At 35.9% G+C, this 20,095-nt stretch overlaps 1 protein-coding gene across 4 annotated transcripts in view; it reads left to right on the forward strand.

The window, feature by feature from the left end:
• The window catches only part of CCDC14 (coiled-coil domain containing 14), a 75,690-nt gene continuing 55,595 nt past the window's right edge, over positions 1–20,095 (forward strand). For 3 of the 4 annotated variants that reach the window (XR_004734191.3, XM_035274000.3, XM_008982312.6), the window contains exons 1-9: positions 1–121; positions 5,909–5,964; positions 6,274–6,346; positions 6,584–6,653; positions 6,742–6,864; positions 14,190–14,426; positions 14,533–14,618; positions 15,671–16,187; positions 18,792–18,933. Coding sequence is in view for 3 of the 4 variants with exons in the window: in XM_035274000.3 (XP_035129891.2) it covers positions 92–121; positions 5,909–5,964; positions 6,274–6,346; positions 6,584–6,653; positions 6,742–6,864; positions 14,190–14,426; positions 14,533–14,618; positions 15,671–16,187; positions 18,792–18,933 (1,334 nt within the window). In the remaining variant the exon portion in view is untranslated. The remainder of the gene's footprint in view (positions 122–5,908; positions 5,965–6,273; positions 6,347–6,583; positions 6,654–6,741; positions 6,865–14,189; positions 14,427–14,532; positions 14,619–15,670; positions 16,188–18,791; positions 18,934–20,095) is intronic. The other variant, XM_078351939.1, reaches the window with a different exon arrangement.

Raw genomic sequence — 20,095 nt, forward strand, 5'->3', positions numbered from 1 at the left:
GGGCCAAGAAAGTCCGGGAGCCCAAGGCGGTTAATTCTTTTTACCGTGAGGCTTCACTTCTTCGATCTGGGCTTCTCTGAGGCTGTGAGAGATGGTCAGGTCCGGGTCTCGACCCGGCCAGGTGAGGGCTGAGGACCTGAGGGGTCCACTGTGGGGATGGAGAGGGACAGGGGGGTTTTCGTGCCAGGGACTTGTAAAACTCTTCTCGAAAAGAGACAAAGACAATGCGGCGACATTAAAATGCTGGGACAGAGGTGTAGGGAACACCTAAGCTTCCCGTTAATACAGCCGCTTGGTCTCTAGATGTGTTTCTGTTTAAATCGTCGTAGCCCTCTAGAGCGCCGGCTTTGGGATCAGACCCGGGTTCAAGTCCCAGTCTTTGCCGCTGGGTCAAGTGGCTTCTCCTAGTTTTAGTCACCTGCAGATTGAGATTCCACTACTTTTTACTTCTCGGAACTTCCTATTCCTTAGCTCTAAAATAGGCAGAAATGAACATAAAATTCTGTCTTAAAGAATTGGGAAGGTTAAATTTTAGTACCCGGTAAAAACATCGATCACACAGTTGGCGTAGACATGCAACAAAATTAAGTTCCCTTAAAAACACGTAGTTTGCCACCATCTGAATAACAGCAGTTAACATTTAGATAGCACTTATGTGGCAAATACTTCGCTAAGTGCTTTTATGCACTAGAATACATAGAATAACTCATTTAACCGCCACAATATCCTTTTGAGGTAGGGACTATTATCCCTGTTTCATACATGAGGAAATCGAGGGCTGGAGGGTTCAAATACTTCCCAACCGTTACACAGCTGTGGAGTAAGATTCAGATGCACAAAGCTGGTGCCAGAGTCCATTCTTCTTTAAAACATTTTACCTAGTAGATGTATGACTTTGAACAAACCACTTTTCTGAAATTTAGGTTCCCACCTCATAGAAATAATGACAACTTAGAGGATATGGATTAAGCGGAAATGAAAGACCTTAGTACACTCTTAAGTCATTTTACAAAGGCAGTGTTATCTTGTACTTGTCGATAAGGAGTTAGGACTACTAAGAAATGCTTATATGTTTCTCAAATAGCAAAATTAAAAGTTTAATGATAATAACCCAGTAGAAGTAAGTGTAAAATAAAGCAAACGGATTCTCCTGTATTGTGATTAGGACACTCCTTTTGGAAAGCAGCTTTGCAGTTTGTGTCAAGGGTTATTAAATTGCCAATAACCTTTCACCAAATAATTTTCCTTTTAATCCTAAATATGAAAAGGCTATTTTCAATAGATAGAAAGACCTATTCCAGGTTGTTTTTTTTTAATTGTGAAAAATATGAAGCAGGCCGGGCGTGATGGCTCACTCCTGTAATCCCAGCACTTTGGGAGGCCGAGGTGGGCAGATCATGAGGTCAAGAGATTGAAACCATCCTGGTCAACATGGTGAAATCCTGTCTCCACTAAAATACAGAATTAGCTGTGTGTGGTAGCAGATGCCTGTAGTCCCATCTACTTGGGAGGCTGAGGCAGGAGAATTGCTTGAAGCTGGGAGGCGGAGGTTGCAGTGAGCTAAGATTGCGCCACTGCACTCCAGCCTGGTGCCTGGCAACAGAGCAAGACTCTGTCTCAAAAAAAAAAAAAAAAAAAGGAGAAGAAGCAAACCAAGACCATATTATATTACTTCCACTGAAGGAAATATTATACAACGATTAAAAATTTTTGAATATCAAAAAGATTTAAAAGTAGAAAACACAGATTCGAAATTGCAAATATCTTGTTATTATGACTAAGTAAAAAATGCATATGAAAAATGATTGTAAGCCCCAATAGCAAAGAACACATCTAGTATCTAGATCTTGGTTTCCAAGTACCACTGTCCCCTGAGGAGTCATGGCTTCTTGGAAAAATGACCAATTCCAGGGCTGATCAGGGGAATTATAAGAGCATGGATACATCAAACTAAAAAGCTTCTGTACAGCATAAGAAATGAGTGATGGAGTGAAAAGGCAAGCTACAGAATGGGAGAAAACATTTCCAAGCCATGTGTCTGATAAATAATATCTAAAATAAATTTAAGGACTTTGTATAACTCAAAAGCAGAACCACACATAACTTGTTTAAAAAATGAAAAAAGGATTTGAATAGACATTTCTCCAAAGAAGATGTATGAATGGCCAACAATATGAAAAGATGCTCAACATCACTAATCATCAAGGAAATGCAAATTAAACCCAGATTGAGCTATTACCTAACACCTGTTAGGATGACTTACTAAAAAAATAAAAAGTATTGGCAAGGATTTGGAAGAATTGGAATCCTTGTGCATTGTCAGTGGGAAGGTAAAATGGTATAGTCACTATGGAAAACAATATGGGAATTCCTCACAAAATTAAAAATAGAGCTATCATATTACCCAGCAATTCTACCTCTGGGAATTTATCCAAAACAATTGAAATCAGGATACAGAAGAGATATTTGCCCTCTCATGTTCATTGCAGCACTATTACTGTAGCCAAGATGTGGGAACAACCTTAATGTCTATCTACAGATGAAAAGATTCAGTAAAATGGACTATTACCGAACCTTTAAAAAGAAGGAAATAGCTCTCATATGCAACAACAGAGATGAACCTTGAAGACATTATGCTAAATGAAATAAGCTAGTCACAGAACGACAAATACTGCATGATTTTACTTACATAAAGTATCTAAAAAAGTCAAAACTCGTAGAAACAGAATAGAATAGTGGTTGCCAGGGGCCGTGGGAAGGGAGAGATGGCATTGCTATTCAGCAAGTATAAAGTTACATTTATGTGAGATGAAGAAATTCTCGAGATCTGCTGTATAATATCATGTTTATAGTTAATACTACATTTTGTTAGGAAGGTAGATCTCATTTTAAACACCCTGATGACAATTTTAAAAAGATGAACCTAGAGCACCTTGTTGTAGAAAGTAAGCAATAGCTCAAAAAGTGATGGAGACATGTTAAAGTGATACAGGAATCAAATTCAAGGAGCTCCCAGCAACCACATTTGAGACAATTTGAGCATCAAAATACAGTGATAATAATGGATCGTAACCTACTGAAGAAAACAGGAATCAGTGAGTCCCCACTAACAAGGAAGAAGGAAAAGGTGCTTTCCTAAAGTTGAATGCCAACTAATAAATGTAGAAGGATTACATAGTTCGAAAATCACCATTTGTCAAACAATGGATTCAGCCAAGAATCATCAATGACTATTAAAACTATGGGGTGAAAGTTTGGTGATTGGTAAATCTACATAATCTCCAAGTATCCCTTCACAAAATGCTAACAATTACTAAGATAAAAGTAGAAACTTTACAATAAAAAACCTGGCAGACACCATCTTAGGTCATCAAAGTTTACATCATGAATAATGAGACAAACTGTTATGTATCTATTTACTGAGAAGAACATAATCTCTTTTGTGGATTCCTGCCAAAAATGCATGACCTGCGTGTAATCATGGGTAAGCATCAGACAAATCTAAATGTGCAGAGGGACGTTGTATAAAATAACTGGCCTAGACTCTTTAAATATGTCAAGTTTATAACAGACAATGAATGACAGCCTGAGGAACTGTTACAGATTAAAGGAGGCTAAAGAGCTATGACAGTTTAATGCAATATGTGATCCTGGATTGGGCGTGAACCAGAGGGATTTTTTTTTTTTGTAATGGACAGTATTGGGATAATTGACAACATGCAGATAAGGTCTGAATATTAGATCATAATTCTGTATCAATGTTAATTTCCTGGTTTTGATAATTATACTGTGGTTATATTAGAGAATGGCCTTGTTTTTAGGAAATATTTTGGAGTAAAGGAGTATTATATCTGCAACTTTAATGGTTCAGGCAAAAAATAATACTGTATATATATAGACAGAGAACACAGAAAATGTCAAAGGTCATAGCATCTGAGTGAAGCATACATAGGACTTGTTTGTGCTATTATTTCATAGTAGAAACTACAAAAAAAATTGAAAGGAATTGTTCCAATATGATAGTTACTGTTTTAGGGTGCTTTTATCATGGGTAATTTTCTTTACCAGATTTTCTGTAAGATAGCCTTGTGTCTTTTCAGATCTTTTCCGCATTTATTAAGTAGCTTGTTTGTCTCATTATTGAGTTGTAATGTATCTTTATATATTCTGAATAAAGTCTTTTGTCAGATCTACATATTACAAATATTTCCTTTTTGCTTTTTAATTTTCATAGTTTTGTCTTACAAAGAGAAAAAATGTTTTCGTTTGATAAAATACAGTTTTTTAAAATAAAGAAATAAGATAGCCTTGTGTATATTTTTTGGAGAAACACCATATATATCTTACAGTTATGCCAGACATGTACCTCAGACAGTGTACCTTAAAAAAAAAAACAAATTTGAAAGAATAATTTTGGTAGTTGTTTTTGGACTCTATCCAGGGTATAGTATTATAGTTTCATGGCTTGGAGTTTTTGTTATGCTTCCAGCCAGGACATCGACATAGATATACTAAAGGGAAAGACCCTGAGAGTGTGATGCAGTGACCAGTGGAGTAATGTTTCAGACGTCTTATTTCCTACATTGTTGATTCTCACTGCTGCCTTCATTTCCTCCATCATATTCCAAATTATCTCTAGAAGTGTAACTGTTACCAACCCAGTTTTTTAAAAAATGCATTCTCAGTTACGTTCTCAGAAGGATGGAACACACGTTCATGCATATGATAGAATGCCACATAACTTTAGAAAGTTTGGTAGTTACTGCTTAAAGCTATCTTGAGATGAAATATGTAATTATGTCAAGAGAGATTATAAATGAAACTGCCAACAGTGACTATACTGGAGGGTAGAATGAAGGGGGAGTCAGGGACTTCAACTCATGTCGATTTAAAATTATTTTGAATAGAGATTATCTGACGTAAAGTTATTAAGATATAAAATAGTATGCCATGGAAATTGTCCCTTCTTGCTCTGTCCCCCAGATACTCAGTTTCCCTCCCCAGAGGCAACCATGATGAACTGTTTCTGGCATAACTCTCAAGATACTGGGTGCATGTAAAAGCAAATGCATATTTTTTCCTGTTTTTCTACATAAAAGATTGTCCATTATGTCACTTTTAAAAACAAAAAAAATTTAAGAAAACAACAGTGCTATATGAGTTTCAAAAGAAAGATTAAGACAGTGAGATGTAGATAAAGAGAAAGGTTAGAGTTTTCATTTGCTGGTCTTATCAGGCATTCTAAATAATGTACATAAAAGGAACCAGAGTTAAGAACTGTTCTGTATCTTGAATTAACTTGTATGTTTCAAAGAATTTGGGAATATAGAACATGTTTAGGGATTAGTATAGTCTGAACTTAGTGTAGTAGTTACCTCTGGTTTAAAATAGTATATCAATTTCCTTTTCACCTTAAATAGACTTAAGTAACAAATATATGTGTTGTTTGCTTGATGTTTTACATAAAATACATTTAATATATGAATTATAATTGTGGATTTTTAGGATAATGTGATTTTAATCACATTAATTAAAACAGTGAATAATATGGTACATACATACAATGGAATATTATTTGGCCTCGAAAAGGAAGAAAAAATTTGATGCTTGCTTCAATATTGATGAAGCTGGAAGATATTATGCTAAGTGAAATAAGCCAGTCACAAAAGAACAAGTATTGTATTATTCCAGTTATATAAAGTTTCTAGAGTAGTCAAATTCATAGAAAGTAGGATGGTAATTGCTAGGGCAAGGAGGAAGAGGGGATGGGAAGGTATTGTTTGATGGGTACAGAGTTTTAGTGTGAGAAGAAGAATAAAAGAAAAAATGTCATCTTACATTTTATCAGGATAGCATATTGAAAATATAATAGAAAAACATTTATCTGCTATAATATATTATGTCATAGGTGTTACCTTCAGGAAGGCACACTGGACCTGCTAAATTAACAAATGGAAAGAAAGGGTAAGTACTTAAAGACATTTACAACTTCAGATTTCAAGACATTTTTCAGGTCTTTGGGCTGGATGACATGTCGTCTACCCCAGAAAATTAGGTAGGCCTCTAGCATCACACGCTCTGGGGAACAACTTTTCATATCTACCTGTGTTAATCATTCTAGCGTTTAACAGTCTTTCTAATCTTTAGAATGTGCTTATAAATTCATCTCGTACCTGATGGGTCAAGCTTTCTTGTCTAGTCTTTGCTGGAAAGAAAATGACTAATGTATTTTGGGAAAAACAATATGAGAATACTAATGAGCTTATTTTCCAGGAGCCATTTAAGAAAAATATCACGTTTTAATGCAGATTCTGGCTATTCCATCCATTCTGATTCGGAAAGTCAGGTAAGATTGAATAGATACAATACACACTAATTAGTTTTCAGATAGAAGCTAAAAAGTAGAAATAAAATGCAAAGTATTAATTGGTCTAAGGAAGTATGAAATCTGTTGCTTTAAAACATCTTTTCTACCAATAATAAATTGTTTGTAAATAAAGAAATTTAAAAGTACATAACGTATATTTTTTCCTATACTAACAGTTATATACAAATGTATTCTAAATGACTTTATTCCTTACAGGCTGAAACTGTACATGGGCTTGATGGTTGTGCTTCTTTGCTGAGGAACATTTTGAGAAATGAAAATTCAGGTTTAATTTTTTAAATGCTTCTTTGCTGAATACCTTTTCTCAATTAAGTCATTATTTTGATATTAACAAATTTTTGTTTTATTAATAGGTTTAAAAACAGCATATTTAGAAAACAGATCTAATTCTAGACCTTTAGACAGCAGAAAATATGGATCTAAAAAGAAAAGACATGAAAAACATACTGTTCCTTTCATAGTCCGGAAAGAAACATGTAAGCCTTTTTTTCTCTTATTTAAAGATAATCCTTAACTGTGGGTATTTTGATCAATTATCAGGATTATGCAGTTCATTTTGATAATCAGTATTGGTTAGGTTTATGTGTGCTTATGCCTGTCTTTTTTTGTTCAGCTTCTAATTGCTGAGTAGTTATATAAAAAAAAAACTGGGTTTTTTAGGAGAAGAAGTTCAAACTGAGAATGACTTTTGGGAAGTATATAGAGTTAGTTTCCCCTGCCACTTATTTTCATAGATAATCACAAATTGGCTGTATTTCAGGTGTATACTTATTGTTGTTGCTTTAAAATTATTATATTAATATATACATATATCCTAAGTTGGTCAAGCTGATCTCAAGTTACACACAGTTAAGATACAGGGTGCATAAGAAGGTATAATTGGATCTGTAAGGAAAGAGCCTTCTGCTCATTGATGGTGAATGTAGCCAAGGGTACTTTACACCCTGATGGCTAACTTTTCCTGGTTTAGAACAAGAAAGTTTTGATTTTGTTGTCCCTTGGAGGTCTAGAGAACAAGATAGCCTAAAATGAAGATGAAAAAGTCCACAATGAGAATTCAGATGGATGAGAATTAGACTAGCCACTTCTATGGTTCAGGTGGGCCAGAAATGTCAGCATTGTAGTGCAAGCTTAGATTCAGCTTGGGCAAGGAATGAAGTTTAGAAAGTCATCTAAGGCAGTAACCCTGTATATTAAGAGGTCAGGATTCAGGCAAGGAGGCTGAGAAAGAGTAGAGCATTCATGGGACTAGAGGTTGCTGTTTCAGATAGTCCCGAGGTAGAGAACTAAAGCAGGAGAAACCTAACTCATCTTGGAGGTCAGTAACATTAGCCTTATATTGTCTTGACCTGCACTATTCAAGATGGTAGCCATGGCCACATGTGTCTATTGAGCACCTGAAATATGACTAGTACAACCAAGGAATTGAATTTTTAGTGTTATTTAATTTAAATTAATTTAAAATGAAATTCTAAAACTGAAAATTGATCCAGGTATTATAAAACTTTTAAGTATGTTTGGAATAACTTGGGCATGTAGACCCACCTTTTCAAGTGTAAATTTTATTACATCTAAATATAGACCAAGTATTTCTGATGATAATTTAGCATCTAGATTGTGCTTTGTGTAAAATACAAGCTAGATTTAGAAAATTAAATACAAAAAAAATTCAATTATTTATATTATACACTGAAATGTTAATATTTTTGATATATTAACTTAAATATGAAAAGTAATTTTACCTCTTTTATGTAGTTACTGGAAATTTTAAGTTACGTATATGGTTTGTATTATATTCCTATTGGACAGCATTGGTCTAAGTCAGCTCAGCACACTACAGCCAGTTTTATAAGTAATGTTTAGTTATTTTATTTTGTAAATTAGATTTTATTAGAATGCAGCCAAGCTAATTTATGACAGAGATCATCTGGCCTGCTAAGCCTAAAATATTTATTTGACCTCTTAAAAAAAAGAGTGCTAAGGCCGGGCGCAGTGGCTCACGCCTGTAATCCCAGCACTTTGGGAGGCTGAGGCGGGTGGATCACGAGGTCAAGAGATCAAGACCATCCTGGTCAACATGGTGAAACTCCGTCTCTACTAAAAATACAAAAAATTAGCTGGGCACAGTGGCGCGTGCCTGTAATCCCAGCTACTCAGGAGGCTGAGGCAGGAGAATTGCCTGAACCCAGGAGGTGGAGGTTGCGGTGAGCCGAGATCTCGCCATTGCACTCCAGTCTGGGTAACAAGAGCAAAACTCTGTCTCAAAAAAAAAGAGTGCTAAACCCTGGTCTTAACTCTTCAAGTAGAGGCCTTTTTATTGGGGCCCAATTGAGAAAGAAAGGAGCGATAGCACCTGTTCCTCCAGTCTCCTATTTTTTGTCTGTAGGCAGGCTATTTCTTATCCAGGACACCTTTCCTCAAGGAACTATTATTTGAGATATATGTGGCTGAGAGTGGGTGTCATGGTAGCAATTTGTTTGATCCTGACTTAACTGCTTCTGTCAGAGTTCCAACAGGAAACAGATGGCAATACTCAAATTGAGGTAATTCGAGGAGGGTTTATTTTATTTACAAAAAGACTCATTGTAAAGGTATGAGTAGGGTATAGGAAAACCACAAATTTTGCCTACTAGGTCTCGCTAGCCTAGTGCTAGCAGCAGCAGCAGAGCTGTTACCATCTTTAGGCCATAAGGGATTAGGAGAGTTACTAGACCTAGAAAGAGGTATTGCTTATAGAATATGTTACCTTGAGAAGAGCAGTGAGCTTCATTGAAAGGACAGAGTCAGCCCAAGGTGGCCTCATAGAAAGGGAGCAGAGTAAGTGTATATCCTGACTTCATGCTTCTTCCTTTTCTTCATATGCCAAGGCTCCCATTGGATTGAAGCCCTACTGATGTATATCAGGTCAGGGATTTGACTCTTACAAGCTAGTAAGTTAATTTCACTGTATCATGGATGCTAGCAGAAGACAAAACTACTGGTCAGAGACAAAGGACTTTATTACTCACAGCATAGGAAGCAGTATATGCATCAGCATATTTGTGTTGGTTCTCATTCACCCTAATTCCCAATGGAGTGATTCAGTGGATCCAAATGGATGCTGCACATGCTTTAGGTTTAGGTTGCAGCTGAGGAACACTAAGCTTGGGGAATCTGCCACTTTGATAGTAAGCAGTAATCAAGCCTGTGCTTGCCCCTGAGGGAAATATTACCTTATCCCTCAAGGTTGCTCACTGCAAACAACCCTGAGAAGTGGCCCAGGTAGAGCTTAGGTCAAAGCCTTGCTTTTTTGGCATACACAGCAAGACATATGAGGAGAAGGAGTGATCCATGAAGGACTGTCTCTTCGCAATCCATATAGATCAGCATTCCAGGGAGAGGAAGGTGATGACCAGTAGAGGTGGATTTGGATTGGCAGATGGAAGATTCTGGCATTCTGGTCTGTAGCATTAAATTCTTATTTGTATTACAGCTGAACTGGCAGTTCTGGCTTGTGATCAGTGTGCAGTATTCTTACTGTTCTTTCTCCCATATTTTCATAATCAGAAGGAAGGACCTACTTCCATAGGACAGTCTTCCTTAGGGTTGCAATATTAGAAATTATTAGTTCCTAATTTCTAAGTATTCCTAAATGTAACTCATTAGAAACCTCTGACTGTTTGATTCAACTGCTGTATTGTTTTTTTAATTTACGAAATCGTAGCACTTTCTAGAAACAAACGTGTGTGTGTGTGTGTGTGTGTGTGTGTGTGTGTGGTTGGCAGATGTTAACCAATAATACAAGATTTTGCTCTGTTACTACTTTGCTTATAAAATCCAAGCTCATCGCTTGTTCTCTTGACCATCTCCAAATGAGGTAATCGTAAAGAACTTTAAGGAATCTATTACGGTATGTTAACTAGTATCCATGTATTATTTTACTTTTAACACACATTATCTTGATATTTTGTGTTAACTGTCTTCTGGGGATGGCCCCCCCCTATGTATTTTCTATCTGGGACCTGTCTGATTATTGGATGCCTATGGAGTCAGGTATGCAGGCCATGATGCACTCTGGAAGAAAGAAGGCAGAGAGGCCCTTCCAGAAATGTATTGAGCTTATTTGAGAGTGCTTTGGCATTAAAAAAAAAAATTTTTTTTTAATAAGCACCTTTTATATGTGATAACTGCATTGAATGCTTTCATGATTTTGCTTTTAGTAACATACATATATATATTGCCATCTTCATCTTGGGGAACTAAATCAACCACAGGCAGAATCCTTTGAGCATTGATTGCCCCTCATAAGGCCCGTTAAGTAGGCATCCAGTGGCTCTTACCTGCTCTATGTGTTTGTTCTGTATTTGAGTGATGGGAATCACTTCCTGTCAGATGGTGCTTGTCCATCCAAGCAATAGCAGTGCTTGCACAGCAGCTAGACTTTAGGGACTGAGTTAATGAATACATTCCTTTCATGAATTCTAGTTATCACCTGACATCACTTAAACATATTGCCAGACCAATAGCTAAAATTTTCACGTAGATTGCGTTGGTGTAATTAACAAGAGCAAGAAAATATACTTCATTTGTATTTATGTAGTAACAGGCTCATTTGGTCATTGTTTTATTTTAAAATCGTGTAGTAGTAATATAACTACAGTCTTTGCCTTATATCCATTTATGGTTTTTAACTTGTCTTGGATTGTTTGCTTTAAGACTTTACATCATTAAGTTACTCAACATTATCAGTAGAGTTTTGTATGGACTCCGTTGATAAAGGAGTGAAATATGTCATTTTAGCTCTAAGGCTTTGATGTTTAAGAAGTAGTTTTGGAGTTTATTAATTTATGTTGGACGATGACATCTGCTGGCTGAGGCATAATGTAGCTCAGCTTTATTAAAGACTGTGAAAACCACACCTTGAAAAGAAAGTAAATGAGATCCCGATGCTATGACCTATGTGTGAAAACAGATATCTTCAAACTAGCCAATTCTCTCTCTCTCTCTTTTGATGAGACAGAGTTTTGCTGTTGTCTCCCAGGCTGGAGTACAGTGGCACTATCTCAGCTCACTGCAACCTCCACCTCCTGGGTTCAAGTGATTCTCCTGGCTCAGCCTCCCGAGTAGCTGGGATTACAGGCACCCGCCACCATGCCTGGCTGATTTTTTGTATTTTTAGTAGAGATGGGATTTCACCATGCTGGCCAGGCTGGTCTTGAACTCCTGATCTCAGGTGATCCACCCACCTCAGCCTCCCAAAGTGCTGGGATTACAGGTATGAGTCACCATGCCTGGCCCAACCTAGCCAATTCTCAAGGACCAGAGGAAATCCAAGAGCAGAAGGAAAGACCCAGGAATCAAGAAGAAAGGACTTGTGGTGTGCTCGATGGCCATGGGCTATGATCTCACCTTCTGTTATTTTAGATTTCAAAGTTAAAATATTTTAGAAGGTACTTTTCCATTTATTATAAAATTATATTTCCAGTAAAAAGTAGTATTTGCTTTACAGAAGTTTATTAACCAGTTTTGTTTGAACTGATCTGTTCAAATAGTGACGGTAACTCTTACTGCTTTTGAGTTCAATCATCTCAGAAGGGACATGTTTAGAGGTGTATTACTGACATCAGATAGCATGATTTATGAATATATTTACTTGGCTATTGTGAGAGTACAGCTAGTTGGTGATATTTAACATTTATTGAGTTTTTACTGTGTGCTAGGCATCGATTTAAGAACTTTACAGGTGTTATCTCATTTACATCTCACAATAATCTTATAGGCATTACAATTTTTCTCATGAGGAAGAGGAGGTCAAGGGAAGTTAGTTTGCCCATGGTTACTCAGCTAATAAGTGTTAAAGCTTGCATATAGGTCTAGAAAGTACATTCATAGGAATAGATCATCTCAAAAGGAAACATACCCTAAGTCAAAAGGGAAGCATCTGATATCGTCAGCCGTTTTCATAGTCAAATATTAAGTCTTTTTCTTTAAATTTTTTTTCTGTTTTCACTGGTTATAGTATTTAATCTGCCTTTAACTTTTTGTTTTTGCTTTTACGTGGAAGTTGTATGCTTTTAGCAATGTTTTTATTTTCAATGAACTATACATATTTATATATTTGAGGGATTCTCTACTTTTACATTTTTAATTATTTTTTTAAAAATCAAATACTTTTCATAAGAAATTTTAAAGTACATAAATCTCAATAAATTTTTGCATATGTATACACCCCTGTAGCCACAACCTAGATTAAGATACAGAAAATTGTTAGCACCCTACAAGGCTCCCTCCCTGTCAGTACCCTTACCATCACTTAGGCCCTCAGCCTGTGTAACCACTTTCCTGACTTCTGTTTCTGTTTGTGACTTTTACCTGTTTGAGGACTTCCTATAAATGCAATTGAATACTGTGCACTCTTGTTTTGAATACTTTCACTCAGGCTTTTGTCTACTAAACATCCAGGTAGTTGTATATAGCAGTACTTTGTTCTGTTTTTAATGCTGTGTGGTATTCCAGGCTGTGCATATACCACAGTTTATCCGTTTCTACTATTCATGGCTATTTGGTGTTTTCAGCTTTTGGCTACCACAAATCAAGCTGCTGTGAACATTGTTGTACATGTCTTTTAGTAGACATAAGCACTCATTTCTGTTAAGTGTATACCTGACTGGGAGTGAAATTGTTATGTCATAGAATATATGTATGTTTAGCTTTGGTAGGTGCTACCAATAGCAGTAAATTTTCCAAATTTATTTTGTATACTGATAACACTGTGAGTTACTAGAATATTCTCATTTCTGTTAATAGTGTTTTAAAAAACATTTGGGAAGGGGATCTAATTAGGGAAATAGAACTTAGATTTTTATACCAATCTACAGGTAGTGCTATATAGAAAACTTTGTCGTTTTTTACTTATTACTTTGTTAATACCAGATTTCTACCCTGTACATAGACTAATACTGGACTCTGTAGGATAAAATAATGAAATACAGCCCTGCTTAAAGAAACTTATGGTTTAGTCAGAAAGACAGGAGGATGAAAGATAGGCAATATAAGGCAGTGTATCAGCGGCATATGATTCATATAGACAATGTGTGCTCTGGGGTGGGGAAGACTAGTCACTAGACTGGAATGATTGGATTGGGAAAGGCTTCATGGATAAAGGAAATTTTCAGATGAGCGTTGGTGAGTGGATAGAATTGGATTGGAAGGAATGGTTCATCATGAACAATGTTATCGAAAGGTAAGAAGAGCTTGCTGAGTAACTAAATTGGCCTGGCTGAAATGAACAATTTGAGTTGGGGGTGACGGGACAATAGTTGGAAAAGTAGGTTATGGTCAAGCTTTGGAAAACTTTAAATGCCAGGTTAAGATTTTGTTTGGTTGGTTGGTTTTGTTTTGTTTTTGAGGGCCCAAAGCATCAGAATTGTACAAACTATTTTCTTTCCTATTCTGTTTTCCCTTGAGAACATGAACTGACAAGGAACAAGGTGAAGGAGTTTGATTGGACTTTAGGGATAATATAACACCCTTGAAAGAAGTGTTAAAATTGAAGGAGGGATTTTACAAATGGCAAGTAGCATAAAAAATGGGAATTCTAAAGAATTAGTATAGATGATTTTTGACTGGGGAAGCTTAAACACTAATTACTGTCTGAAAGAATTTGAGGTGATTTCTTTAGTGAGAGTGACAGTGGTAAAGCCCTTCTATGAAGTATGTGAGGAATTAAACTACTACTGAGCACCTTTTCTTCTCTTAAAATCTTACAGTAAGCGTTTTTGAAGGATCATCTTTCAAGAACTTTTTTTTCCTTCCACATTAGCATCTTCAGATAATAAGAAACAGATACCTAATGAAGCTCCTGCTAGAAGTGAAAGAGACACATCAGACCTAGAACAAAATTGGTCATTGCAAGATCATTATAGAATGTATTCACCCATAATATACCAAGCCCTCTGTGAGCATGTGCAGACTCAGATGTCGCTGATGAATGACTTGACTTCAAAGAACATCCCTAATGGAATTCCTGCTGTACCATGCCATGCTATGTCTCATTCTGGTTAGTATGAATACTGTTTAAAAGTCATGAATGTAAGTTCTAATTAAATTGCTTGGTTATTGTATAAAAAGTAGGATATGTGATTAATTTTTTCTCCCTCTTACAGAATCTCAGGCGACTCCTCATTCTAGTTATGACTTATGTACCTCCACCCCAGTCTGGTCACCTCAGCAGCTACCCTGCCCTCCAAAGGTTCATTCTTTGCGTACAGTTTGTATACTACATAAGTAACTATTTGCTTATAGCAGTCATTTAGGAAGGACTGTTGAATTTATTGATTGTAACTTAATGCACTAGGATTTAAAGACTAGTTGTTTATTTTTTACTATTTTATAGTTTTTCCTATTTGTTAATGACAGTAATGAAGGAGAAAGAGGGGAAGAGATCAGTAGGGGAAAAGCAAAATCAACCATACTGACCACCCAAGTACAACTGCTGTTAACACACTGATAGAGTTCTTTCCAGTCGTTTAATCCTCTGTCCAGGTTTTAGTTTCTGGTTTGTATTTGTTAAGTTTGGTTTCCTTTCAAAATAAAGTTATAAGTAAACTTTATGCAGTTTTCTCTGCCTATTCTTTCGCTTAATACTTTATTTAAAAGATGTTTATTAATATATACCCTTTGTGAATTTTTAATAACTTGTTACTACTTTATTTTGTGGATATATCATAGTCTGTATAACTACTATATGGTTAGAAGTGTGACCATATATTTGAGTTTGTTATAATTAATATTATATTATTATTAATAAGCAAGTTTCTAATATTAGAAACCAAGTAATATTTTTAACTTAAAAGTAAGTTGGATTTTTCCTCAGTACAATAAAGATTCATGGTTTTTGAAGCTTAGTTTACCCTATAATATGGGAGCATTACAAGGCCATGACTAAAATAGACTATTTACAAATACCACAGATGGTTTAAAAGCATCAAAAATTAGTCCACTTTGGGAAATTACATCATAAGAAAATAAGTTCAAATATACAAAAAGCATTTGCACAAGCATATTTACAGAAATATTTCAGCAGTGAAAAACTGGCTGTTACTTAAATCTGTAACCACATAGGAGTATGGTTGTACAGACTATGGTATACCCACAAAATATAGTAGTAACTATTTATTAAATATTCACAAAGTGAATATATTAATGTTTTAATAAATATATTTTATATATTTGAGTTTGTTATAATTAATACCTATAAGTGACTGCTTATACTTCTGAAGACTTGCTTTTCTTTTTCTTTAGGAAGTTGAAACTGTTGGTGACAGTCAGTTTGCATCACAAGATAAAACAGTTTCTGCGACCTGTACTGATGTTCTACAGAATTCATTTAATACCAGTCCTGGAGTTCCATGTAGCCTGCCCAAAACTGACGTATCAGCTATTCCAACATTCCAGCAACTACGCCTTGTTAATGGGATTCCACCACAACAAGGAGTGCATAAGGAAACAGACCTACTCAAATGTTTTCAAACATATATGTCTCTTTTTCAATCTCATGGAAAAGAAACACATCTGGACGGTCAGATACGCCGAAGCCCTACTCGATCACAACCAACTTTCTTGGCCATTAATGAGGAAAACTGTGCCAGAGAGCAAATTAGAGAGGCCACAAGTGAAAGAAAGGATTTAAACCTACATGTGCGAGATACAAAAACAGTCAAGGATGTACAGAAGGCAAAAAATGTGAACGAGATAGCTGAAAAAGTTAGAATTATAAAATATTTGTTGGGAGAGCTTAAGGCCCTGGTAGCAGAAAAAGGTAGATGAGACTTATACTTTTCTGTAGTATGGTGTTATGCTGAATACCAGTGTCACATTATTTAGCTATCATTTAAATGGAGTTTATGGTATTTGCCATAGAACTGTGTTTTGAACTAATAAGAAAATCAGTTCTGCTTATTGTATTCTTATTTTTTAGGTTTTGATTTTTTTCCCTGTGGATTTAAAATGTTAGAGAATATCAAACATTCAGTCTTTTACTTGCAAGTGTGTGTTTATCCTTCCTGATAATAGAGCTTGAAAAGATTCAACCAAAGAGAATTTGTGCAGATAAAAATTTTAATTAGATTAGAGAACCCCTGAAGATGATTAACTGCCTGAGGAAACTGATTATTTTTCCTGTTTTAAAAAGATGCAAAGAATGCCTGCCTGTCGTTTTTTTAATAGTCAACTGTTAGGTTGCTTAACAAATCTCACTTTGAGGAGTAACCCAAACCTTCTTACGCCCTTTTCAGTTTATTTTTAGAACTTTTTTTTCCTAAATCAAGGAAAATGTCTTTGAGCCAGATTATGTTCATTTGTTTTTATTCTGTATATGTATTCTATTGTAATGGCTTTTGCTTGGAATGATTTATAGATTTGTCATCTTGGAAAACACAGTAATTGATTGTGGAAGCATTGATTGAATACCTAACATTTGCAGACTGACCAAAAAAAGAAAAATCTTAAAATGCTATATGAATGTAGCACCATTAAATCAAAGACATAGTGTATTAAAATTGTGTGTTTTCAGACCTTCAACTTACTACCATTTTCACAATCAGATACATAATCATGGTGATAATAATAATACCATGGCTATCATTTATTGAACACTTACCATGTGCTCAGCACTGTGCTAAGTGTTTCATATGCATTATCTCATTTAATCCTCCCAGCAACCCTATGTGGTACTATTGCCACTACCATTTTACTGATGAGGAAACAGACCTGGAGAAACAGTATCTGATTTAATCCTCTCAACAACCCTGTGAAGTACTGTTTTTATCTCCACTTAACCATGAACAAACCCAGGTTTCAAGAGTTAAGTATTGAGATGTTGGCCAAAGGATGTAAACTTTCAAGTAGGTAGGAGGAATAAGTTAAAGAGATCTACTAGATAACATTATAACTACAGTTAATAACGATATTGTATTCTTAAAAGTTGCTGAGAGTAGATCTTAAGTATTTTTATTATAAAAATGATAAATATGTGAGGTAATACATGTGTTAATTAGCTCCATTTAACCATCCTAATGTATAGATATTTCAAAACAACATATTGTACATAATAAATATATAAATTTTTTCTTTTTCAATTTAAATAAAGTTTTACAAAAAGATTAATTTGTTTAAAAAAAAAAATAAGTTAAATACTTTGACCAAGGTTATATCTCCAGAAAGTGGTGGAGTCCAGGTCCCAAACTCCAAAGCCTGTGAGTGAAACTGCTCTGCAAAAGATTGGTAGAAGGCTGAGCACAGTGGCTCATGCCTGTAATCCCAGAATTTTGAGAGACCAAGACAGGAGGATCACCTGAGGTTAGGAGTTTAAGACCAGCCTGGGCAACATGGTGAAACCCCAACTCTACAAAAATACAAAAGTTAGCTGGGCAGGATGGCAGGTACCTGTAATCCCAGCTACTTGGGAGGCTGAGGCAGGAGAATCACTTGAACCTGGGAGGCAAAAGTTACAGTGAGCCGAGATCACCCCACTGCACAGCCTGGGTGACAAAGTGAGACTCCGTCTCAGAAAAAAAAGATTGGTAGAAGAAAACTGCTTGGTAGTTGGACACAGTTGTTTACTATGTGTATGTCCTTTTCATCAGGATGTTAAAATATCTGTGAAACAATGTATTTTTGTAACTTAGAAAATACTTTCAACCTCTTTTGGATATCAGATAATTAATAAATAATTTTAAGTATTTTCAGCCCATAGTGAATATGAATGGGGATGAAGAGAAAAAAGGCAAAAGAATGAATACCCACCTTCTATGCCTGTGTCTGTTTGCAACCTCCAAAAACATCCACTCTCCACAATTAGTAACAACCTTTTGATGTCACATCAAATGAGATGTGGCTGCTTGTGTTCAATCTACTTTAGAAAATTAAATAATGAAACTATCCTAGCAGACCCTCAGTCAATATTTTGCCAAATTAATCCCCTAACATAAATTGTTTGCCTTATGCCAGGATCAAAGGTTGTATTATAAATGTTAATACTATAACGAATTATAGGAAACCCTATAGCGATCAGGTATCCATTGTGGTCCTTGGTAAGTATGGACTAAGAGATTTGCGTAAGCCACATTCCTACTTGATTCTTGAACTGAAAAAAACAAAAACAAAAAACTTATAATCTTGTGATTTAAGATTAATCTTTAGTTTACTGAAGTTAATTTCTTTAGAATTTTTCTGAGGAAGGAAATACCACCAGGATGAAAGAGAAAAAGGGAGCCTGTATAATAAATTTATAAATAATTGAGTTGAATTTATAACAAGTATGTACATATCTATAAAGATTTTCTTTTTTGGTAATAGATACTAATAATCTTGTAGAAAAATAATTTATAGTATTGATTTTACTGATTTCTTTTGCCTTTTATAGAGGATTCAGAAATTCAAAGGTTGGTTACAGAAATGGAGGCATGTATATCTCTACTTCCAGCAGTAAGCGGAAACACAGATAATCAAGTTGAGATAGCACTGGCCATGCAACCATTAAGAAGTGAGAATGCTCAGTTACGAAGGTAAGAATTGCCCTTTGAATATTTTTGTCTGTGTGCAAACATGCCTCCTGGCCAGAACAAAGGTGCCAAATAACATACCTAGGATTTTGTAAGGAAAATTGATTTTCTATCTTACTAAATTTCTACTTTTTCTTCTGCATTTTTCAGAGATTTCCAGCATTCTCTAACTCTTCCGTTACTTCTGCCCACTTGTACATATTTTCTCCCACTTTTACGTGTGTTGTCACTTGGTAGTGTGTAGGCAGGAAAATGAAGTACCTCTGTATGTTTATCAGACTAGTTTAAGTTATGCTGCAGGAACAAACTTCTAAATTTCATTTGCATAGCACAGCAACTTTATTTCTCCCTCATGCCAAGACTAACATGGGTCATTGGTGGCTCTTTCATCCTATGACTCAGGCTCTAGACTCCCTCCATTTTATGAAGCCACTGTCTCAGTATGTGTTGTCCAGGAAAAAGAGAATATGGATATGGTAATGGGGAAGTCTCACATACCCCAACCCAGAAGTGACCATTTCGCTACCACTTAGGTTTTATAGGCTGAAAACCTAATAGAAAGGTCCCACCTGGCCCTGCCTAATAGAAAGGTCTGGGACACTTATTAAAAACAAACTGTTTTTCTTCTGCTCTCATACCACCACAATCGACACAGAACACTTTTATGACCAAACGTGTGGGAATTTCTCCCCACCAACAAGCAAGCAATCAGTTCTGCAGCAGATACCAGTTGGGTGTCCTCCAGTTCAATTCCAACACTATTTACCTGGAAATGATATGAGATCCCACAGGTTGAGGGCTCAGTCCCGCAAGACTAAGCTCTATTTCCAATGCTGATCACAAGCCCCGGGTTATTTTACCTGTTGTCTGACCGAATCGCTAGAAGTCCAAGTTCCCTTGATCTCCTTCCTTGGGTTCAGTTAATTTGCTAGAGCAGCTCACAGAACTAACGGAAACACTTAGTTTACCACTTTATTATAAAGGATAAAGATGAAGAGATGCAAAGGGCAAGGTATTGGAGAAAGGGCGTGGAGCTTCTATGACCCCTGTGGGTGCACCACCCTCTAGGAAGCTCCATGTGTTTATCTGGAAGCTCTGCATACCCTGTCCTCTTTGGCGTTTTATGGAAGCGTCATTGGATAGGCATGGTTGAATCATGGACAAC

This window comes from Callithrix jacchus, chromosome 15 (genome assembly GCF_049354715.1).
Source record: "Callithrix jacchus isolate 240 chromosome 15, calJac240_pri, whole genome shotgun sequence".
NCBI classification, from domain to species: domain Eukaryota; kingdom Metazoa; phylum Chordata; class Mammalia; order Primates; family Cebidae; genus Callithrix; species Callithrix jacchus.